The 24,831-nt window shown below is 36.3% G+C and overlaps 1 protein-coding gene across 1 annotated transcript in view; it reads left to right on the top strand.

The window, feature by feature from the left end:
• Positions 1-9,572: 9,572 nt before the first annotated feature.
• The window catches only part of LOC308417126 (cytochrome P450 2C18-like), a gene marked incomplete at both ends in the record, with an annotated part of 42,469 nt that continues 27,210 nt past the window's right edge, over positions 9,573-24,831 (top strand). The window contains 4 exons of the mRNA XM_080912253.1: positions 9,573-9,740; positions 16,932-17,094; positions 17,326-17,475; positions 20,459-20,619. Coding sequence (XP_080768379.1) covers positions 9,573-9,740; positions 16,932-17,094; positions 17,326-17,475; positions 20,459-20,619 — 642 coding nt within the window. The remainder of the gene's footprint in view (positions 9,741-16,931; positions 17,095-17,325; positions 17,476-20,458; positions 20,620-24,831) is intronic.

Below are 24,831 nucleotides of genomic sequence, written 5' to 3'. Positions count from 1 at the left end.
AAAACAAAGAACATAAAGTATTTCATAGGAAAAATCAGAAAAGATAAGGGCTTCATGAGTGGGGTGAGAAAACACAGGCTGAACAGAATGGGGAAAGAGTAGATTAGAAAAAGGAGTAAACAGGCAGGAAGAAGAAAGGTGAGAGAGTAGAAAAGCAGACAGAGGGTGTCTGAGTTCAAAGGAGGGAAGAAGAGGAAGCAAAAATAAAGGGGAGAAAGGAGGAGCAAAGAAAGAGGTGTGAAGGGGTAGAGGGAAAGAAAAAATAATTAATGAAATAGGAGGTAATAAGACCTTTGGGAAATGAAGAGATGATAGATAATTGTAAAAGACAGAAGAAGAGAAAGGAGATGAAGAGGAAATAGAAAAAAGTGAAAAGATGTGAATTAAAAAGGAAAAGAGAAGAAGATGGAGATGATTTGGGAAATATGGAACTGTAGGAAGTAGGGAAGAAGAGGGAGACATCAATATGAGTGAAGAAAAATGTAGGAAAGGGGGAAGTAAAGAGAAAAAGGTTTAAGTACAGTGTGGAAATAAAAAAAAGGAGTATGAAGAGGAAATTGGAGAGCAAGGGAGGCTGAGGAAAGGATAAAAGAGCACAGTGAATAGAGAAAATGAGTAGGAAAAATTGAGGAGGAAAATGAAGGGAATTTGAATGTTGTCAGAGAAAAAGAGAAGATACAAGGGAATGTGAGGGGTGAAGAAGAGGAGGGAAGAAGAATGTTAGATGATTGAGCAAAGGGAAGATGGATTAAAATGAAATAGAAAGAAGGAAGTGGAGAAAGGTGGGAGGAGACAGAGCTGAAACAGGAGAGATGACTTCATTGGAGGGGTGGTGTAAGAGGAGAGAAATGGGTAGATGGGGCAGAAGGTAAAATGTGAATAGAAATCATAGATTAAGAAAGGAAAGATATAGGTGAATAAGAGAAAGGAATTAGAGCAAGGTGTGATGGAGGAAGAGGAAAAGGATGAGAGGAGATTGGGAAACATTGTAAGAAAAAAAATAGAAGGAGGGTAATGGTAACATGAAAAGAGAAGGGAGTCTTTAAGAGGTCAGAGAAGGAAGGTCTCATGAGTATAGAATAGTGTGGAGGAGGGTGACAGGAAAAAGTGGGAAGTTTAAGGAGGACAAAAATAACAGGAGAAGGTGGAATGAGGAAAGAGGAGATCTGACTGAAGGTTTGATAGTATGCATTGAAATCTCACTATTTACAGTGTTCATGAAGTACATGTTAAACAAAAGGTAATATAATAATAGACAAAGTTTTATTTTTGTGTAAAGATTAAGCATAATGATTTTCTTTTTTTTAATGATTTTATTTTAAAGAACAAATAAATGTACAGATTTTAAGCATTTTTTGCATAAAAGAATATAATACATTTTTTCATTTTTTGTCAGTACTTTTTTTTTGTAAAGGTTTGATAGTGTGATCAAGATCCCACCAGTTACAATGATCAAAAAGTACATGTAAAACAAGATACAACCTGGAAATAGTAAAAGTTTTCTAGGTGTGTACAGATTTTTTTTAACAATGTGCAGACAGGATGTGTAATACAGGGTACAACCCTGATTTTGTCAATGTAATCTTGGTGGGTAAGGATTGAGCATGACTATTTTTTTTTTGTTTTGTTTTCTTTTTTTCTTGGACTTCATACAGTCTGTGAGTTGTGTCTGGGGGAGTGCAAGACTCTGGGGTTAGCATCCCACTATCAGTGACTGCATATTATGTCTGTTCTTTTGTGACTGGGTTATCTCACTCAGGATGATATTCTCTAGATGCAGCCATTTCTTAAGAATTTTGTTAAGTCATTGTTTCTGGTGGCTGAGTAGTATTCCATTGTGTATATGTACCACAATTATTGTATCCATTCATCTTCTGAGGGACATCTGGGTTCCTTCCAGCTTCTGGCTATTATAAATAGAGCCGCTATGAACATTGTGGTGCATATATCTTTGTTGTGTATTAAAGTGTCTCTGGGTTATATGCCCAGAAGTGGAATAGCTGGGTCTTCAGGTAGTACTATATCAAACTTTCTGAGGTATCGCCAGACAGATTTCAGAGTGGTTGTATTAGCTTGCAACCCCACCAAGAGTGGAGAAGTGATCCTATTTCTCCGCCCACTCGCCAGCATCTGCTGTCATCTGAGTTTTGGATCTTGGCCAATCTGACAGGTGTGAGGTGGAATCTCAGGGTTGTTTTGATTTGCATTTCCCTGATGGCTAAGGATGTCAAGCACTTCCTCAGATGTTTCTCGGCCAGTCGGTGTTCCTCAACTGAGAACGTTTTGTTTAGCTCTGTACCCCATTTTTGAATAGGGTTATTTGATTCTCTGGTGTCTAGCTTTTTGAGTTCCTTGTATACCTTGGATATTAGGCCTCTAACTGATGTGGTGTTGGTAAAGATCTTTTCCCATTCTGTTGGTTGCCGTTTTGTTTTCTTGATGATGTCCTTAGCCTTACAGAAACTTTGCAATCTCATTAAGTCCCATTTGTTAAATGTTGACCTTACAGCTTGAGCCATTGGTGTTTTGTTCAGGAAATTTTCTCCTGTGCCTATGTGTTCTAAGGTTTTCCCTACTTTCTCATCTAATAGTTTCAGTGTATCTGGTTTAATGTGGAGATCTTTGATCCACTTACACTTGAGCTTTGTACAAGTAGATAAGAAAGGGTCTATTTTCATTCTTTTGCATGCTGAGTGCCAGTTGGACCAGCACCATTTGTTGAATAGGCTGTCCTTTTTCCATTGAATGTCTACTGCTTCTTTGTCAACAATCATGTGACCATATACATGAGGGCTCATTTCTGGATCTTCTATTCCATTCCATTGATCCACATGCCTATTTCTGTACCAGTACCATGCAGTTTTCAGCACAATTGCCTTGTAATATAGCTTGAGGTCAGGAATAGTGATTCCCGCAGATGTCTTTTTGTTGTTGAGGATGTATTTAGCTATTCTAGGTCTTTTGTTATTCCATATGAAATTTCACATTGATCTTTCGAATTCCATGAAGAACTGGGTTGGAATTTTGATGGGGATTGCATTGAATCTGTAGATTGCTTTTGGTAGGATGGCCATTTTTAAGATGTTGATTTTTTCCAATCCATGAGCATGGGAGATCTTTCCATTTTCTAAGATCCTCCTCAAATTCTTTCTTTAGCGGTTTGAAGTTCTTGTCATACAGGTCCTTCACTTGCTTAGTTAGACTCACACCAAGGTATTTCATAGTTTTTGTGACGATTGTGAAGGGTACTTTTTCCCTAATTTCTTTCTCCACATGTTTGTCCTTTGAGTATAGGAAGGCTACTGATTTTTTTGAGTTAATTTTGTATCCAGCCACTTTGCTGAACTTGTTTATCAGCTGTAGGAGTTCTCTGGTGGAATTTTTGGGGTCACTCAAGTACACTACCATGTCATCAGCAAAGAGTGATGTTTTTATCTCTTCTTTTCCAATTTGTATCCCCTTAATCTCCTTTTGCTGTCTAATTACTCCAGCCAGGACTTCCAGTACTATGTTAAATAGGTAGGGGGGGATTGGGCAGTCTTGTCGAATCCCTGATTTTAGTGGGATTGCTTCAAGTTTCTTGCCATTAAGTTTGATTTTTGCTGTTGGTTTGCTGTATATTGCTTTTATTATGTTTAAGTATGGGCCTTGGATTCCTGTTCTTTCCAGGACTTTTAACATGAAGGGGTGTTGGATTTTGTCGAATGCTTTCTCAGCGTCTAGTGAGATGACCATGTGATTTTGGTCTTTGAGTTTGTTTATATAATGGATTACATTGATGGATTTCCTTATGTTAAACCATCCCTGCATCCCAGGGATGAAGCCTACTTGGTCATGATGAATGATCGTTTTGATCTGTTCTTGGATTCAGTTTGCAAGGATTTTGTTGAGTATTTTTTCATCAATGTTCATAAGTGAGATTGGTCTGAAGTTCTCTTTCCTTGTAGGGTCTTTGTGTGGTTAGGTACGAGGGTTATTGTAGCCTCAAAAAATGAGTTGGGTAATATTTCTTCTGATTCTATCTTTTGGAATAGTTTGGCGAGTATTGGTGTTATATCCCCAATAAATGTCTGATAAAATTCTGCACTGAACCTGTCTGGACCTGGGCTTTTTTTGGTTGGGAGGCTTTTGATGACTTCTTCTATTTCTTTAGGTGTTATAAGGTTATTTAGATGGTTTACTTGTTCCTGGTTTAACTTTGGGACCTTGTATCTGTCTAGGAATTTGTCCATTTCCTCCAAATTTTCCAATATTGTGGAGTATAAGTTTTTGTAGTAGGATCTGATGATTTCTTGAATTTCCTCAATTTCAGTTGTTATGTCTCCACTTTCCTTTCTGATTTTGTTGATTTGTATACTCTCTCTTTGCCCTCTAGTTAGTCTTACTAGGGGTTTATTATTCTTGTTGATTTTCTCAAAGAAACAGCTCTTGGTTTGTTGATTTTTTCAATGGTTCTTTTTGTTTCTATTTGGTCTATTTCTGCCCTAATTTTGATTATTTCTTGCCATCTACTCTTCTTGGGTGTATCTGCTTCCTGTTGTTCTAGGGCTTTTAGATGTGCTGTCAAATGGCTGATGTATGGTCACCCCAGTTTCTTTTTGGAAGCACTTAGGGATATGAGTTTTCCTGTCAGTACTGCTTTCATTGCATCCTATAGATTTGGGTATGTTGTCTTTTTGTTTTCATTGAATTCTAGAGAATCCTTAATTTCTTTATTTCTTCTTTGAACCTGGTATCGTTTAACTGAGTTTTGTTTATTTTCCATGTGTATGTGGGCTTTTTGTTGTCTTTGTTGTTGTTAAAGACCAGCCTTCGACCATGGTGATCTGAGAGGAATTATGGGAGAATTTCAATCTTCTTATATCGATTGAGGCTTGTTCTGTGTCCAATTATGTGGTCAATTTTCGAGAAGGTGCCATGGGGTTTTGAGAATAAGGTGTATTTTTTTATTTTTTTACTTTAGAATGATATGTTCTGTAGATATCTATTAATTCTAGTTGGTTCAAAGTCTCTGTTAGTTTTACGCTGTCCTTGTACAGTTTCTGTTTCCATGATCTGTCCAATTTTGAGAGTTGGGAATTAAAGTCTCCCACTATTATTTTGTGGTGTGAAATGCATTTTTTGAGCTTTAGTAGAGTTTCTTTTACGAATATGGGTGCTGTTTTATTTGGAGCATATATGTTACATATTGAGAGTTCCTCTTGACAGATTTCCCCGGTAATGAGTAAACAGTGTCCTTCCTTATCTTTTTTGATAACTTTTGGTTGGAAATTCGCTTTATTCGATATTAGAATAGCCCCTCCAGCTTACTTCTTTGGGCTTTTTACTTTGAAGTTTTTTCCCACCCTTTTACTCTAAGATAGTGTCTGTCTTTGTCTCTGAGATGAGTTTCCTGTATGCAGAAAAATGTGGGTTTTTGTTTACATATTCAATCTGATAGCGCGTATGTCTCTTTCTTGGGGAGTTGAGTCCATTTATGTTAATAGATATCAAGTAATAGTGGTTTCTCTTTCCTGCTATTATTGCTTTTATAGGTTGAATCCTTTTGATGTGTTCTTGGATTCAGTTTGCAAGGATTTTGTTGAGTATTTTTGCATCAATGTTCATCAGTGAGATTGGTCTGAAGTTCTCTTTCCTTGTAGGGTCTTTGTGTGGTTTAGGTAAGAGGGTTATTGTAGCCTCAAAAAATGAGTTAGGTAGTATTCCATCTTATTCTATCTTTTTGAATAGTTTGGAGAGTATTGGTGTTATATCCCCAACAAATATCTGATAAAATTCTGCACTGAACCGTCTGGACCAGGGCTTTTTTTGGTTGGAGGGCTTTTGATGACTTCTTCTATTTCTTTAGGTGTTATATGGTTATTTAGATTGTTTACTTGTTCCTGGTTTAACTTTGTGACCTTGTATCTGTCTAGGAATTCATCCATTTCCTCCAGATTTTCCAATTTTGTGGAGTATAAGTTTTTGTAGTAGGATCTGATGATTTCTTGAATTTCCTCAGTTTCAGTTGTTTTGTCCCCACTTTCCTTTCTGATTTTGTTAATTTGTATACTCTCTCTTTTCTCTCTAGTTAGTCTGGCTAGGGGTTTATTAATCTTGTTGATTTTCTCAAAGAACCAACTCTTGGTTTTGTTGATTTTTTCAATGTTTTTTTTTTTTGATTCTATTTGGTCTATTTTTGCCCTAATTTTGATTATTACTTGCCATCTACTCTATTTGGGCATATCTGCTTCCTTTTGTTTTAGGGCTTTTAGCTGTGCTGTGAGGTTGCTGATGTAAGCTCTCTCCATTTTCTTTTTGGAAGCACTTAGGGCTATGAGTTTTCTTCTTAGTACTGTTTTCGTTGCATCTCACAGGTTTGGGTATGTTGTGTTTTCGTTTTTGTTGAATTCTAGAAAATCCTTAATTCCTTTTTTTATTTCTTCTTTGACCCTGCTATCATTTAACAGAGAGTTGTTTATTTTCCATGTGTATGTGGGCTTTTTGTTGTTTTTGTTGTTGTTTAAGACCAGCCATAGACCATGGTGATCTAAGATGATGCATGGGAGTATTTCAATCTTCTTATATTGATTGAGGCTCGCTCTGTGTCCAATTATGTGGTCAATTTTTGAGAAGGTGTCATGGGGTGTTGAGAAGAAGTTGTATTCTTTTACTTTAGGATAATATATTCTGTATATATCTCTTAATTCTACTTGGTTCAAAGTCTCTGCTAGTTTTGCAATGTCCTTGTTCAGTTTTTGTTTCCATGATCTGTCCATTGGTGAGAGTGGGGTATTAAAGTCTCCCACTATTATTGTGTGGGGTGAAATGTATTTTTTGAGCTTTAGTAGGGTTTCTTTTATGAATGTGGGTGCCTTTTTATATGGAGCATATTTGTTAAAGATTGAGAGTTTCTCCTGACAGATTTCCCCGGTAATGAGTAAAAAGTGTCCTTCCTTATCTTTTTTGATAACTTTTGGTTGGAAGTTTACTTTATTCGATATTAGAATAGCCACTCCAGCTTGCTTCTCGGAGCTGTTTGCCTGGAAGTTCTTTTCCCACCCTTTTACTCTGAGGTAGTGTCTGTCTTTGTCTCTGAGATGAGTTATCTGTATGCAGCAATAGGCTGAATTTTGTTTATGTATTCAGTCTGATATTATGTCTCTATTGGAGAGTTGAGTCCATTTATGTTAATAGATATCAAGGAATAGTTGTTTCTGTTTCCTGCCTTTATTGCTTTTGTGGGTTGAGTTGTGTCTGTGTCTTTTTCTTCTTTTAGTTTTCTTGTTTAGGAGTTTTCTTTTTTTTACTAGGCTGTATTTTCCCTCATTGTATTTGGTTTTCCACCTATAATTCATTGTAGTGCTGGGTTTGTGGTCAGATATTGTGTAAATTTTGATTTGTCTTGAAATATCTTCATCTCTCCATCGATGGTGATTGATAGTTTTGCTGGGTATAGCAGCTTGGGCTGGCACTTGTGTTCTTTTAGGGTGTGCATGATGTCTGTCCAGGCTTTTCTAGCTTTCATAGTCTCTGTTGAGAAATCGGGTGTGTGTCTGATTGGCCTTCCTTTATATGTTACCTGACCTTTTTCCCTTACTGCTTTTACTATTCTTTCTTTGCTTTGGGCACTTGATGTTTTTACTATTATGTGTCGGGAGGTATTTCTTTTATGGTCCAACCTATTTGGAGTTCTGATGGCTTCTTTTATGCTCGTGGTCATCTCATTCTTCAGGGTAGGGAAGTTTTCTTCTTTGATTTTGTTGAAGATATTTACTGTGCCTCTTATTTGATACTCTTCTCCTTCTTCTATAGTTTTTATCTTTAGGTTCGGTCTTCTCATTGTGTCCTGGTTTTCCTGGACATTTTGGGTTTGGAAGTTTTTGTTTTTTGCATCTTCTCTGGCTGTTTTGTCTCTGTTTACAATGTTCTTCTGCCCCTGAGATTCTCTCTTCCATATCTTGTAGTCTAATGGAAATGCTTGCTTCTGTGACTCCTGATTTCTTTTTTAGGTGTTCTACCTCTAGGGTTATCTCTTTTAGTGTTTTCTTTAGTGTGTCAATTTCCATTTTAAATTCTCTCTTTCATTCCTTCATCTCTTTGGTTCTGTTTTCTTCTAGTTCTTTGAGTTCTTTGAGTGTTTTTCATATTTCCTCTTAAAAGCTTCTGATTCTTTTTGCTTTTCCTCCCATTCTTTTTTAAGTATCTCTATCAGTGTCTTGAGGTATGATTTCAGGTCTGTGTCTTCTTTTTCTGGAGTGTTTGGCATTCCAATGTTTGTTGTTAGGGAGAGCTGGGTTCTGGTGTTGACAGGTTGTCTTGGTTTCCTTGGGATATACTCTTTCACTTTTCTCTTGCCATCTTGTTGTTAGTAATATGTTCTTGCGTTTCCCTTGTATCTGGTCTGTGTCCCTGGATCTCTACTGGTCCAGGTCTTAGCCTGGCCGAGCCCTGTTCTGTGCCCCAAAGTCACCAGGTGGAAACAGAGATTCCAATGTTGTGTTCCTGGTCCCTGGATCAGGCAGGGTGGTGGTGCGCTTTCCATGCACATTCCACAGAGATCTCTCTGATCCCTGGCTGCCCAGATATCCTCGGTCTTTTATATTTGAAGTGCAACATTTATCTTTCATTGCACCCCATGGTTCTGTTCATGAGCTTACTTTCCATTGTGTGCCATTTAATTTTATTTGTGAAATGGCATAAGTAAAATATGTTAGTAACATTTTGAAGCCTATCATTTTCCAGGGTAGGTATTTAATATGGTAATTCTGGCTTAATAACAAGAGCAGAGGAAGTATGGTCGGGTAATTTCTACTGTGGTATATGTTTTACTTGATGGGATTACTCTCATCTGTAAGTAACATAGAATAATAGTGGCTATCAGATCTAAATTAAATATGCTAGTCATGTAGGAACTGTTTTAAATGACAGGTTCCCTGACAGAAAGTTCCTTTCCATGTTTGAAATATAAAATGTTATAATTTATGCTTCTATCTTAAAATTTGTCTCATGATAAAATTATCCTCATTAGTTTAATTAAATATTTTGTATTATCATTGGCTTTATATGCTGTTTGAAGTCTATATTCTTCGCTATTTTATGTTAGTGTTTTTGTAATGTTAGTATATTATTTGAAAAATCAGTTTATTGTGTGATTGTAAAAGATTAGTCAGTGTTTTACACAATATAATATTTTTGAAAGTCATATAAAATATTAAACTTCTTTGTTATTATAAATTCTCAGTTGCTCATTAACTTGAAAATTCAGAATTTTTCACAATTTTTTAATTTTCCATCATGAAGTACCTTTATTGCTTCTTTTTAAATTGTCCCTACATATCAGAAAACCTTTCACCTACACTTTTCAAACACAGTCCTTTATGATAAGCCACAATATACAGGACACACTGTGGTATAAATTAGTGGAAATGAGTCAGCACTTTAGTCACTATGTTGGAACAAAGTCCACTGAGAGGAGAGATAAGGTGTTGCTTCTGGTTGGGTTGTTTTATATCAGAAACTCACAGTTGTATTAACAGACTTCATTATATAAGGCTTGGCTGTGTGTACAGACTTACCTTGAGAACCAAGCAATGATTCTAGGTGTGTTTCTGGGGATTCTTCTTACATTTCTGTTTCTCCTTTCACTATGGAGGAAGAATTCTCAGAGAAGAAACCTTCCTCCTGGCCCCACACCTCTCCCCATCATTGGAAATATTCTTCAGCTAGATCTTAAGGACATCAGTGGATCTCTGAGGAATGTAAGTATACATATGGGTTTTCTACCAGCACTCAAAGGGAAGTAAATGGGCCAATGATTAAGTGAAAAACATGGCAAGGCATGCCATACACAATAGAGGATTGGAAACTTGTTACCTAAGTTTGATGGGTTAGTTGTGTTTTTCATCTTCACATTGTCAGAAATTGTAATATGAGGTAACGTGGTGTGTCTAGTTAAATATTAGAGACTGTTTAGTAGGATAGAAATCATGGTGTGGCAAAGTTGCAAGTTTTCCTTTTTAATATCTTCAATTAATGTCTGGAGAAAAAACTAATGACATAGTTAGAAATTTTCTTCAGTTAGCCATTCAGTGTATGTAGAGTGGGCAAACAAATAAAGGTTTTTTGTGAACAATTAATGGCCATATGATATCCAAAAAATAGCTATGTGTTTGAACAAACAAAAAGATGTTAAGAACAAGAAGTCTTTCAGGGCTTAGTAGTTCGCACTAGAATTCTTGTTAGTCTGAACATACCCTTTTTTGGAAACAAGCCTCTGGCATTTGTTAGAACTTGCTTTTGGAAAATACTATACTTTCTAGAGATTTTCTATTTGTTCATAATGCTTGTAGACAGCAAAGCAGCCCGGATGGTGAAGACATCTTGTTATTACTTAAAATACAGAATAGTTAATGCTAGAAGTACTGATTCAGAGCCTTTATGAGTAGAGCTTGTAGGTGATGCTGAAACAGTCATCTAGGTATTAATTTCAAGGTAAAAAAGGCAGAATAGACAGTGTTAAAGTTTGGGATTTCAGAAAAATATTGGGATTTATAGCATTTAAAATTTGGGGTACTAGAATGCAAATTGTGATACTTCTGTTTTGATTTTATAATGCTAATAAATAGAAATAAAATTAGGTTGGTTTAATAGTTAACTGCCATCTGTTTACTTTCAGGGTGGGCAATTGTAGACCATTTATAAATAAAAATGATTCCTATTACTCTAATAATTATGCATTAAAGTAAAATATTAATGCAACATGTAGTAGAAAATGTAAAACTGTAATGACAATATCTGTAGTAATTGAGCATATTGTACAGGAATAACACTGACATTTAAAAAATTTTTTTTCATGTGATGAAGAGATGGCATTCAATATTTCCCTTGGGATTTAAATTACTTCCTATTTGCATAGAACATAATAATGCTTGTATCTCTATTAAAGGCAAATATGGACTTACATTCTCCAAGATAACAGAATTACTAATTATATATTTTTTCTTCCCTTCCTTCCCTCTTTTTCTTTCCTTTGTTTACTTTATTCTTCTCTTCAGTAATACATCCTCACCAGTTTTTCTCTCTTCACTCCCCCAGTTCCCCTCCCCCCATCTCCACTTTCTCCCAGGCTCACTCTTCCACCATTTCTGTTCAGCAACAGAAGGCCCCTAGGAGACTTCAACCAAGCAAACCAAACATGATACAGTAAAGTAAGGCAAAAGCCCTGATACTGAGGCCTGTCATGGCAACATAGAAGAAAATGGTTCCTAAGAGCAGGCAAAAGACCCAGAGACATACCTGCTGTTATGAGTCTCACAAAAATCATAAAGCTAATAGTCCATACCATACATGTAGAATATCCGGTACACACTCATGCTGGATAAGCCCTGCTTAGTTGATTTAATAGGTCATGTTCTCCTGGTGTCCTTCATCCCCTTTTATTTCCTCCTTCTTTTCTCCCCAGCTTCCATGGAGTTCCTTGTAGCCACGAGATTTTCCATACAGCCCCATTCTTCCCAGAAATAATGACTCTGAGTCTTAATTATTCAAGAAATAATGCCCAGGCCATAAGCTTTAGTTCATTTTCCAACTAGCTCACAACTTATAACCCATGTGTGCCATATGGCTGGTTACTTTTCTTTAGTTTTATGTATATCTCTTCTTGTATTTCAGGGTGAATCTGTTCCGATGTCTGACTCCATCCCATAGTTCCTCTTTCCCTACCAGAATTTTTTGCCTCAGCTAATAAATAAGCAACCCATATTTTATTGACAGATCACGTATCCATTCAGTACACAAACAATTGTCTCTACATTTTCCTGATTTCTGATAGCTGAGACCTGAAGGAGAACTCTAATTTAGACTTTCTTTCTGCATAATGTATTTCTATTGATCTCCAAACACACTCCCATTAGCTGCTAGAGGAAGTCTTTCTCATGATGACTGGAGAAGGCATTTATCTACAAGTAGAGCAGGATACCACAAGAAATTATTTAACTAATTTTTTTTCCAGTTGTGTTTGGGTTATCCAGTGTCTTGTTCCTGAACATCCAGGCAATGTTGGGATTGGTCATCCATTTTATAGTGTGAGCCTTAGCTTAAACCAAATATTACTTGACCACTCCCAAAATTTCTGCACCACCATTTTCCCAGATTATCTAGAAAACTGGACAGATTGTAGGTTGAGGTTTTTGTGGTTGGATTGGTATTCAGGTTTCTCTTTCTGCAGAGTATCTTCTCACACCACATGTAGAAGTGAATGTTCAATGCTCATATCAGCTTGACTTATTCTCTTTAAAAATGCTTTATGGATGTTGTCCTTGGCAATGGGGATCCAATGTCAGTTATCAGAGTGATATTTTTTGTCTTAGCATTAGCGTGGGTTGCTTAGGAATCTCCAGGGTATACTGACAGCCAACAACTCAACCAAATGCAATCCTGTCTCATCACTGTAAGCCTTGTCAGGCTACAAAAGATGGTCAATTTAGACTTTGTATTCCCTGTAACTGTACATCCTCACAAGGGTTACCTTCTTTGATTCCAGAAAGTTTTCACTTCACTGTATCCACTCTCCCATAATGAATCCCAGTTGTAGCTGTTTTTCTTCATATTCTCTTCTCCTAGCCCCACATAATCCCTCCTACTCCCATTCCAAGCTGTTACCCGTTCACCCATAAAATTTAATTTTCCTTTCCTACGGAGGTCTATGCATCTTCCTTAGAGCCCTCCTCTTTATCTAGCCTCTCTGAGTCACCTGGTTGCAGCTTGGTTATGATTTACTCAATAACTAATATCCGCTTATAAATAAACATACCACATTAATATTTTTGGGTCTGAGTTACCTCGTGCAGGATGATTTTTCTAGTTTCATTCATTTTCCTGAAAATTGTATTATGTCAATTAAAAAAAATTCATTTTGTGTTACATTTTAAAAAATCCACTCTTCACTTGAGGGATATTTAGGTTTGTTCCCAGTTTCTAGCTTGTATGAAAAAAAAAAACTGCTGTGAACATAGGTGAGCAAGGGTCTTTGTGGTAAGACAGAGCAACTTTTGGGTATATGTCCAAGAATGGCATAGCTAAATCTTGAGGTAGGCCCACACCCAATTTTCTGAGGAAGCACAGTATTGTTTTTCATGGTGTCTGTACAGATTTACACTCTTCCTAGCAATGGATTAGTGTTCTTGCTGCTCCAAATTCTCATTAGCATCAACTGCTACATGGTTTTTGATCTTAGCAGTTCTAACAGGTATTAAGATAGAATCTCGAAGTAGTTTTGATTTGCCTTTCTCTGATGGCTAAGAATTCTTATCATTTATGTGTGTGTGTGTGTGTGTGTGTGTGTGTGTGTGTGTTTTCCTTTTTATTGGATATATTTTATTTACATTTAAAATGTTATCTACTTTCCCAGTTTCCCCTCAATAAGCCTCCTATCCCATCCCCTTCCACCTGTTTCTGTGATGTTCCTCTGCACTGGGGCATCAAGGGTTGGTAGGACTAAATGCTTCTCATCCCATTGATACCCAACAAGACCATCCTCTGCCACATATACAGTTGGAGTCATGGGTACTCCATGTGTATCTTTGGTTGGTGGTTTAGACCCTGGGAGCTTTGGTTGGTTGATATTGTTGTTCTTATGGGGTTGCAAACACCTTCAGCAGCTTCAATTCTTTCTCTAACTCATATAGTAGGAAAGTTTTTCTCAGTTCAATGGTTGGTTGTGAGAATCTGCCTGGGTATTTGTCATGATCTGGCAAAGCCTCTCAAGAGACAGTTATATTAGGCTCCTGTCAGCATGTACTTCTTGGCATCAGCAATATTATCTGGATTTGGTGGCTGTACATGGGCTAGATCTCTAGGTGGGGGCAGTCTCTGGATGGCCTTTGTTTCAGTTTCTAATTCAAACTTTGTCTCCATATTTCTTCCTGTGAATATTCTTGTTTCCTTTTCTAAGGACTGAAGCATCTTCACCTTGGTCTTCTTTATTCTTGACCTTTATGTAGACTGTTAATTTTATCTTGTATAATCTGAGCTTTTGGACTTATATTTGCGTATCAGTGAGTGGATATCATGTGTGTTTTTTCTTTGTGATTGAGTTACCTCACTCAGGTTATATTTTCTAGTTCCATCCATTTGCTTAAGAATTTCATAAAGTCACTATTTTTAATAGTTGAACAATACTCCATTGTGTAAGTGTACCACGTTTTCTGTATCCATTCCTCTGTTGAAGGACATCTGGGTTTTTTTTCAGCTTCTAGCTATTATAAATAAGGCTGCTATAATCACAGTTAAGTATGTGTCCTTGTTATATGTTGGAGCTTCTTTTGTGTATATTCCCAGGAGTGGTATTGCTGGGTCCTCAGTTAGTACTATATGCAGTTTTCTGAGGAACCTTCAAACTTATTTTCAGAGTGGTTGTACCAGCCTGCAATCCCATCAAAAGTGGAGTAGTGGATGTTAATCATGTTAAATGCATTTCTCTTACTTTTGAGATTCTTTTATTGAGAGTTTTCTGTTTAAATTTGTACCCCATTTTTATATTGGGTTATTTCTTGATATCTTGATTTCTTTATATTTTTTGGATATTAGACATCTATCAAATGTAGAGTTGGTGAAAGTCTTTTCTTATTTTGCTGTCTGTCTCTTTGTCCTATTGATGGTGTGCTTTGCTTTAAAGAAACTTTTCAGTTTCATGTTGTTAAATTTATTAAATTTTGATTTTAGTGCTTGTGCTATTGATCTTTTGTTCAGGAGGTTGTTTCCTGTGCCAATGTGTTCAAGAATGTTCCCCACTTTGTCTCCTGTCAGGTTCAGTATATCTGGCTTTATGTTAAGGTCTTTAACTTATTGGACTTGTGTTTCATGTGAGGTAATAAGTATAAACTAATTTGCATTCTTCTGTATTCAGACACACAGTTATCCAGCAATATTTGTCAAAGGTACTTTTTGTTTCATTGAATATCTCTAAATTTTTTTTAAAACTAAAAAATAGGTGTCCATAGGTATATGGCTCTATGTTTGGATCTTTAATTCAATCCCATTAATATACCTGTCTGTCTTTATTTCAACAATATGCCATTCTATTACTACAGCTTTGTAGAAGAACTTAAAATCAGGGATGCTGATGCAGCCAGAAGTTCTACAGGATTGTTGTAGCTATACTGGAGATTTTGTTTTTCTACATGAAGTTGATAATTGTTCTTTCAAATCTGAGAGTAACTGTTAAAAATTTGAAGAAGATTGCATTGAATGTGTATAATGCTTTTGGTAATATGGCTATTTTTATTAAGTTAAATTTTAGCAATCCATAAACATGGGAGGTCTTTTCATCTTCTAATATCTCCTTCTACTTCTTTCTTCAAATACTTGAAGTTTTTATTATACAATTTTTTCACTTGCTTGGCTAGTTATCACTAACCTTGAGATAATTTGTATTTGAGCCTATTGTGGAGAGTACTGTTTCTCTAATTTTTCACTCAGCGTATTTGACAATTGTGTAGACAGAGGCTACTGTTTTTGTTGTGTTTCTTTTGAATTAATCTTGTTACCAGTCACTTTGTTGAAAGTGTTTATCAGCCATAAAACTTCCCTAGTAGAGTTTTTAAAATGACCCATGTATACTCTCATAGCATCTGCAAACAATACTACTTTGACTTCATTTTATTCTCTGACTTGTTTGAAAATATTTTCCGGAGCCTTCACTTGGGTTTATTCTCCTTCCTTTATTCTTTTATTTTAGATGTGACCTTTTCATAGTGACCCAAATTTTCTGATTTTTTTTTTTTTTGGTCAGAAATTTTTTTAGAGTTTTACCTTTTTTGACCAATGTATCTATTTTTTTCTATTGTATCTTCAGTGCCTGAGATTCTCTCTGTCATCTTTTGAATTCTGTTTGTAAAGCTTATTTCTGCAGTTCCCATTTGCAGTTCTAAAATTCTTGTTTATAGATTTCCTTCAGCATGTTTTCTTATTATATTTTCTATTTCCATTTGCAGTTTTTGAACAGTTTCATTTGTTAACTTTACCTTGTTTTTATTTTTTATTTTTGCTTTCTTTTATGTGGTTATTTTTTTTCCAGTGGTTTGTGTTTTCTGGCATTTTTTGAGAGGTTTATTAATTTTCTCAATTGTTTGTTTTTGTTTCCCTGGATCTTGTTAAGGAATTTATTCCTCTCTAAGGATCCTGTCATCTTCACAGAGTTGGATTTAAATTTTTTCTTGTGCTTCAGCTATGCTAGAATATGGAAGTTCTGCTGTGGTAACATAACTGGGATTGAATGGAGACATATTGGCTTAGCTGTTATAGACTGAGGTCTTTACAGGGCATCTAGCCATTTGAATTTGGGGTGATTCTTTCTGAGGTCTAGGTGCTAATTTCTGAGTTTGTCTTGGCTGGTGAGTGATTTGCTTCTAGGATTCTGCTTCCACTGTAGAGTTTCATTGGCTAGGGTATTTGTTTGTGTTTTTATTTTTTCTAATTTTCTATTTTTTTCTAATTTACTAAGCTCGTGTACTTAAGGGGAATGCATGCTGGTATTGGAGACCTGGAGAAGGGAGGTAAAGTAGAGAGTGTCAGTTATTGTGATAGGCAAGACCATGAGTAGTATTTTTGGATAATAGAAAGCAGTGAAGCCAATCTGACCCTCTGGTTGGCATGTCCTGTGCTTGAGCATGGTGTATCTCCCTGAGTTGGGGGCTTGGGTGCAGCACAGAGGTGGTGAGAAATGTCAAGGATTGGGTGGTCTGTTGAGTCCCCAGGAGTCATGAACAGTGGGAAGAGGAGCTGAAGCTTGTATTCTGTTGGTGTACTAGGGGTTACCTTAAGAACTGGATTTGCGGTAACACACAGAGTGAGGAAGGTGTGGGGACAATCTAACTAGTCTTCTGGCAGGTGTGGCCTGTAACCTACCGACATCTTTTTCACTACATTTTAATCTCCTTTTTGTTTTCCAGTTTTCAAAAGTCTACGGCCCTGTGTTTACTCTGTACTTTGGTAGGAAGCCTGCTGTGGTATTGCATGGATATAAAGCAGTGAAAGAAGCCTTTATTGATCGTGGAGAGGAGTTTGCTGGAAGAGGAAGCTTCCCAGTGGCTGAGAAGTTTAATAAAAACACTGGTAAATGTCCATGTACCAATATGCCCATTTACCTATGTGTCCATGCATCCAACTAACTTCATGCACCTATGTGTTCATGTATGTACGTTGGACTGTGGTCATAGGGAATATAAGGATGAAAATCAGACTTGAAACTTGTTCAATCCCAGCTTGAGTTTCGGTGTGGCAGCTACCCATCAGCTCCCCTTCCTTATCTGGAAACTGCCTACTCATTTCTGCTCTTCCTTTTAGGGGTTGTTTTCAGTAGTGGGAAGACCTGGAAAGAGATGAGACGCTTCTCTCTAATGACTCTGCGTAACTTTGGGATGGGGAAGAGGAGTATTGAGGACCGAGTTCAAGAGGAGGCTCGCTGTCTTGTGGATGAGTTGAGGAAAACCAATGGTGGGTGTCACTCATTTTAGACTTCTGTCTTTTTGTGAAATCCTCAAGAAATTTTGAGGCTTGCTAGTGCTTTTATTCTATGCTATGCTTCAGTCTTCCTATGGAAAGCATGATTTATAGAGAAAAATAGGAACTCTTATTTATCTGTGATGCTTGCTTTAAGGTGGGATTGTAGATGGCCTAAGCCACCATTTAATGTCAGTTTTTCAACTCAATAGTTTTTAAATAATAAAATGGTTATATAATTTATGTTGTGAGATTATTTTTGACTATTTAAGGATAATATATAAATATAATATTATATATTATAAACATTAACTTCACTAGCAAACATGTTGCATGTAATCACACTTTAGAAAAGAAACCACATTGTATAGTTGTCTTTAATTAAACTACATTGTACAACTAACATATGTTACATCCATGCATAAAATTCTGATGGATGTTGTTTTGTAACAGTTTTTAATTTGGCTATATCTCAATAAATATTTATCAGTTCATGTTTTTTTGAAATCATGGAATAATTTATAAAAGATGGAATAACTTACTTCTTTTTTATTGGATATTTTCTTTGTTTACATTTCAAATGTTATCCCATTTCCCAGTTTCTTCTCCAGAAACTTCCATCCCATGTCCCCTCCTGCTTCTATGAGGGTGCTCCTCACCCACTCATTCATACCCTTCTGCCTCCCTGCGCTGGCATCCTCCTACACTGGAGCTTCAAACCTTCCCAGGGCCAAGGACCTCTCTTTTCATTGATGCTTGATAAGGTCATTCACTGCTTCATATGTGGCTGAGCCATGGGTCCTTCCATGTTTTCTATTTGGTTGGTGATTTTGTTCCTGGGAGATCTTGGGGAGGGGGTCTGGTTGGTTGATTTTATTGTTTTTTCTATGGATTGCAAACCTCTTCAGTTCCTTCAGTCCTTTATATAACTTCTCTATTGGGGAACCTGTGCTTAGTACAATACTTCTTATTTTTATGCTATTGATTTATATGCTTTAGTAAATATATGTTGTTATATGATTTTAAAAATTAATGTACAACCATCAGTTCTGTGTATAATTAGGGTTCATTATTGACTTTATCTTTATATATTTATTTTATTTCCATTTATTTGCTGTATTAGGGATTACAAATTTATGGGAATAATTGTCTTCCCTCACTCCAATGTTTAGAAAAAGTTTGAAGTATTTGTCACAATCAAACATGACCTTATTTTTAAATGCTGTCTTTCACATTAAGTGACATAAGAGAAAAAAGTAAGATTTCTTTCCCGAGTCACACATACATTTGTGCTTCTTAAGTCAATTTTATTTTGTTCATTGACATAGCAAAATATCTATTGATTCAACATTTCCAGCAATGCTATATTGTTTTAAGCACATGAAATTTAAATGACTAACTCAACTTATTATTATCTAATGCCTCGGTATTTATCCAAAGTACTTTTGGTTCAAGTTATTTTAATTTTAGATTTCAAGTTTTGTAAGTGATTTACTGATTTGATTATAGAGTCCTCCTTAATCCACAAATGTTAAAATGTAACAATGTTACAGGATGATGGACATGCTAGTTACTTCTGTTGCTGTAATAAAATACCCAGAAAAAGTGTCTGAAGAAGGATTTTTTAAGATTATAGGTTTTGGTTATAATCTATCATGATGGAATTTTGCAGAAGTGGAACTTGAATCACTTCTTGTACTCTCTGTTCTCTGACACATATGTAGTACAGGGCTGTCTTGTCTGTCCTCATTGGGAGAAGATGAGCCTTAATTCTGTAGAAACTATAAGCCCCAGAGAAGGGGGATGCTGAGGAAGATGAGGTGGGGGAGAATGGATATATAAGTGGTGGAGGGTGGGTCTGGTAGCACCTTCTTAGAGACAAAGGGGAGGGGGACGTAGTGTATAACTTTGGGAAGGGAGACAGGAAGGGGGCAACATTTGGAATGTAAATAAATAAAAGAGTTTATAGAAGTATAAATTACTATTAATTACAATAATGAAAAATGCTTCTGCTTGGCAAACTCCCTTCAATTTATGTAGTCCAGCACCTAACCCTATAGAATTGTGCTAATCAATGGCATGGATCTTCAAACTCCACTGACTTATCTAGAGGCTTCCTGGTGATGCAAAAGCCCGTCACACTGATGACCAATAATAAACACCTCAGACGTTTAGTTCCTTTTAAATGGGAGAGAATTATAGAGGGTTTTAGACATAGAAGAAAGAATTAAAACTATATATTTCTTACTCTTTACTTTTTTTGGGGGGCATATTTAAAATAAAGGTTCTCATCATAATTTTGCTCTAAGAAATCAATTTTATTATTAACACTCATTTTTTACAATTTTCATCTCATATAACATAGGTGTGTTTAATTTTCATGTTAGTTTTTCATGTAACACAATCTCTAGTTATTGTATTCTACAGGATAAAGACTTGGATCTTTTAACTGTGACATATAAGTGTTTCTAGGTTTCCATAATTTCCCCCTTTTTTTGGAGGGGAACGCTTTTTTTTCTCTAATTTTTATTAGTTCTTTGAGAAGTTTGTACAGTGCATTTTGATCACACTTACCCCCGAAACTATCCCCAGATCCATACTGCCTTCCACTCCTATTAATTTTTGTACTCTGTTGTTTGGAGCCTTCACAAACAGACATGACTAACTTCTGACTGCTAAAGTTTTGCAAAGTCTTTTCCCCTCTTCCAAAAGAGCCGACACTTTGTGTGAAAGGCTAGTCAATAGACGTATGAAATGACAACTGAACCTACTTAAATTTATGACTTAGATAGCAGGCCAGAACTTACATTAAATGTAAAAATGATGCACAGGTGTAGTCTATACTGTTATGTCTATTAGGCCATGTGTGGGTAAGAGTTGTTTAAATTGTCATTAGTTTCTTTATATGCTAAGAGATATCATTTTATACACACACGTGTATTTCAGTAGCATTTTACAATGATTCCCAATTCTTTAGGTGTACCCTGTGATCCTACCTTCATCCTGGGCTGTGCTCCTTGCAATGTCATCTGCTCCATTGTTTTCCAGAATCGTTTTGATTATAAAGATAAAGAATTTCTTACCTTAATAGACATCTTAAATGAAAATGTAGAGATTCTGAGTTCCCCTTGGATTCAGGTGAGTAAAGTTTCTTATTTTTTAAAACCAAATCAAACCAAACCAAACCAGACCAGACTAGACCAGACCAGACATCAGACCAAACCTCACCAAAGCAAACCAAAGAAAGGCAAACCAAACAAAACCCAACAATTACTTAGAGATATAGGCTCCATTGGGTTTCAAAGACTTCTTTAGAGAAATTAAGGCTTAAAAGTGGGTTGTTAGAATACTGTTCACTGATTTTTCATTAAACCTCAAATCACTTTTTCTATAAATAATTAGGTAAATACTTAACAGATGCCTACATAAACCAGTGGGCATTTATTTCATTGTACAATTCTTCTGTTAACAACAAGGCTTATGCTCCATTGAATATCCCCTTTCCAAATTTTCTTTCTGGAAATTGCTTATCCCATCTGCTTTCAACTTGCTTCTATGAAGGTTTTCCCTGACCAACCCACCCACTCTTGAATTTCCACCTGGCATTTCCCTACAATGGGGCATCAAACTTTCTCAGGACGAGAAGCCTCTCCTCCTATTGATGTTAGACAAGGCCATCTTCTGCTACATCTGTGGCTGGAACCATGGGTTGCTCCATGGATACTCTTTGGTTGGTGCTTTAATCCTTGAGAGCTTTTGCAGGTCTGGTTGGTTGATATTGTTGTTCTCCTTCAGTCCTTTATCTAACTCTATTTTTGTGGACCTCATGCTCAGTAAAAAGGTTGGATGTGAGCATCTGACTCTGATTTGTCAGTTTCTAGAAGAACCTTCTAGGAGACAGCTATATAAGGCTCCTGTCAGCAAGGACTCTTGGTATCTGAAATAGTGTCTAGGTTTGGTGTCTGTGTATGGGATGAATCACCAGGCAGGGCAGTCAGTAAATGGCCTTTTCTTTAGGTTCTGCTTCACAATTTGTCTCGGTATATTCTTCTGTGAGTATTTTGTTCTCCCTTCAAGAAGGACTAAAACATATAAAATTTGGTATTCCTTCTTCTTGAGCTTCATGTGGTCTGTGAATTATATCTTGAATAATCTGAGCTATTGGGCTTATATACACTTATCAGTGAGTGTGTTCCAAATGTGTTCCTTTGTGACTGAGTTATCTCATTTAGAATGATATTTTCTAATTAGAATTATTTGCCTAAAAATTCATGATGTCATTGTTTTATTAGCTGAGTTGTACTGTATTGTTTAATTGTACCACATTTTCTGTATTCATTCCTCTGTTGAGGTATATTTAGGTTATTTCCAGCTTCTGGCTACTATAAATAAGACTGCTCTGAACATAGTAGAGCATGTGTCCTTGTTATATGTTGGAGTATCTTTGGGTATATTCCCAGGAATGATATACCTGGGTTCTTAGGTAGTTATATGTTAAAATTTCTGAAGAACAAGAAGATTCATTTTTAGAGTGGTTTTACCAACTTACAATCCCACAAACCATGAAGGAGTGTTTCTCTTCCTCCATGTCCTAGCCAGCATCTATTCTTACCTGAGCTTTTGATCTTAGCCATTCTGACTGCTGTGAGGTGGAATCTCAGGTTGTTTTGATTTGCATTTCTGTGCTGACTAGGGACTTTGAACATTTCTTTAGGTGTTTATTAGCCATTTGACATTCTTCAGTTGGGAATTCTGTGTTTAGCTCTATACCCCATTTCTTTTTTTTGAACAACTTTATTTTACAAAACAAAGATAAATGTACAGATTTTAAGCATTTTATGTGTAAAATTATACAATACATTTTGTCAGTACTTTTTTTCAGATTTTAAAATAATTTTTACATAAAACTATATGAATATATTTTTTAGTCATTACTTGATTTTTTTTTAAAGATGTGGTAGCATGCATTGAAAACTTAATAGTCACAATGAGCATAAAGTACATGTAAAACAAAATGTAACATGAAAATAGTCAAAGTTTTCTTGTTGTGTAAATATTTTTTTTTGTTTTGTTTAGTTTTCTTTATTTCTTGGACTTCATACAGTCTGTGAGTTGTTTCTGGGGGAGTGAAAGCCTCTGGGGTTAGCATCCCTATAACAGTGACTGCATATTATGTCTCTTCTTTTGTGACTGGGTTATCTCACTCAGAATTATATTCTCTAGATGCAGCCATTTTTTTAAGAATTTGGTTAAGTCATTGTCTCCGGTGGCTGAGTAGTATTCCATTGTGTATATGTACCACAATATTTGTATCCATTCATCTTCTGAAGGACATCTGGGTTCCTTCCAGCTTCTGGCTATTATAAATAAAACTGCTATGTACATTGTGGAGCAATATCATTGTTGTGTATTAAAGTGTCTCTGGGGTATATGCCCAGAAGTTGAATAGCTGGGTCTTCGGGTAGTACTATATCCAATTTTCTGAGGTATCGCCAGACTGATTTCCAGAGTGGTTGTATTAGTTTGCAACCCCATCAACTGTGGAGAAGTGTTCCTCTTTCTCTGCAACCTCGCCAGAATCTGCTGTCATCTGAGTTTTGGATCTTGGTCAATCTGACTGGTGTGAGGTGGAATCTCAAGGTTGTTTTGATTTGCATTTCCCTGATGGCTGAAGATGTCGAGAACTTCCTAAGATATTTCTCAGCCATTCAATATTCCTCAACTGCGAACATTTTGTTTAGCTCTTTACTCCATTTTTAATAGGGTTATTTGATTCTCTGGTGTCTAGCTTTTTGAGTTCTTTGTATACCTTAGATGTTAGGCCTCTATCTGATGTGGAGTTGGTAAAAATCTTTTCCCATTCTGTTGGCTGCCGTTTTGTTTCTTGACAATGTCCTTAGCCTTACAGAAACTTTGCAATCTCATTAAGTCCCATTTGTTAATCTTGGACCTCAGAGCTTGAGCCATTGGTGTTTTGTTCAGAAAATTTTTTACTGTGCCTATATGTTCTAAAGTTTTCACTAATTTCTCATCTAATAGTTTCAGTGTATCTGGTTTAATGTGGAGATCTTTGATCCACTTACACTTGAGCTTTGTACAAGGAGATAAGAAAGGGTCTATTTTCATTCTTTTGCATGCTGAGTGCCAGTTGGTCCAGCACCATTTGTTGAATAGGGTGTACTTTTTCCATTGAATGTTTACAGCTCCTTTGTCAAAAATCAGGTGACCATATACATGAGGGCTCATATTTGGATGTATTATTCTATTCCATTGATCCACATGCCTATTTCTGTACCAGTACCATGCAGTTTTTAGCACAATTGCCTTCTAATATAGCTTGAGGTCAGGGATAGTGATTCCCGCAGATGTTTTCTTGTTTTTGAGGATAGATTTCGCTATTCTAGGTCTTTTATTATTCCATATGAAATTGCACATTGATCTTTCCAATTCCATGAAGAACTGGGTTGGAATTTTGATGGGGATTGCATTGAATCTGTAGATTGCTTTTGGCAGGATGACCATTTTTAGAATGTTGATCTTTCCAATACATGAGCATGGGAGATCTTTCCATTTTCTGAGATCCTCCTCAATTTCTTTCTTTAGAGGTTTGAAGTTCTTCTCATACAGGTACTTGCTTAGTTAGAGTCACACCAAAGTATTTCATAGTTTTGGTGACGAATGTGAAGGGTACCTTTTCCCTAATTTCTTTCTCCACATGTTTGTCCTTTGAGTATAGGAAGGCTACTGATTTGTTTGAGTTAATTTTGTATTCAGCCACTTTGCTGAACTTTTTTATCAGCTGTAGAAGTTCGCTGGTGGAATTTTTGGGGTCACTCAAGTACACTATTATGTTATCGGCAAAGAGTGATGTTTTTATCTCTTCCTTTCCGATTTGTATTTCCTTGATCTCCTTTTGTTGTCTAATTGCTCCAGCCAGGACTTCCAGTACTATGTTGAATAGGTAGGGGGAGAGTGGGCAGCCTTGTCGAGTCCCTGATTTTAGTGGGATTGCTTCAAGTTTCTCACCATTAAGTTTTATGTTGGCTGTTGGTTTGCTGTATATTGCCTTTATTATGTTTAAGTATGGACCTTGGATTCCTGTTCTTTCCAGGACTTTTACCATGAAGGGGTGTTGGATTTTGTCAAATGCTTTCTCAGCATCTAGTGTGATGACCATGTGATTTTGATCTTTGAGTTTGTTTATATGGTGGATTACATTGATGGATTTCCTTATATTAACCCATCCATAGATCCCAGGTATGAAGCCTACTTGGACATGATGAATGATTGTTTTGATGTGTTTTTGGATTCGATTTGCAAGGATTTTGTTGAGTATTTTTGCATCAATGT

This window comes from Micromys minutus (genome assembly GCF_963924665.1).
Source record: "Micromys minutus genome assembly, chromosome: 2".
In the NCBI taxonomy this organism is placed as follows: domain Eukaryota; kingdom Metazoa; phylum Chordata; class Mammalia; order Rodentia; family Muridae; genus Micromys; species Micromys minutus.
Note: the sequence above shows the minus strand (reverse complement) of the source record. Positions and strands in the feature narration are given on the sequence as shown.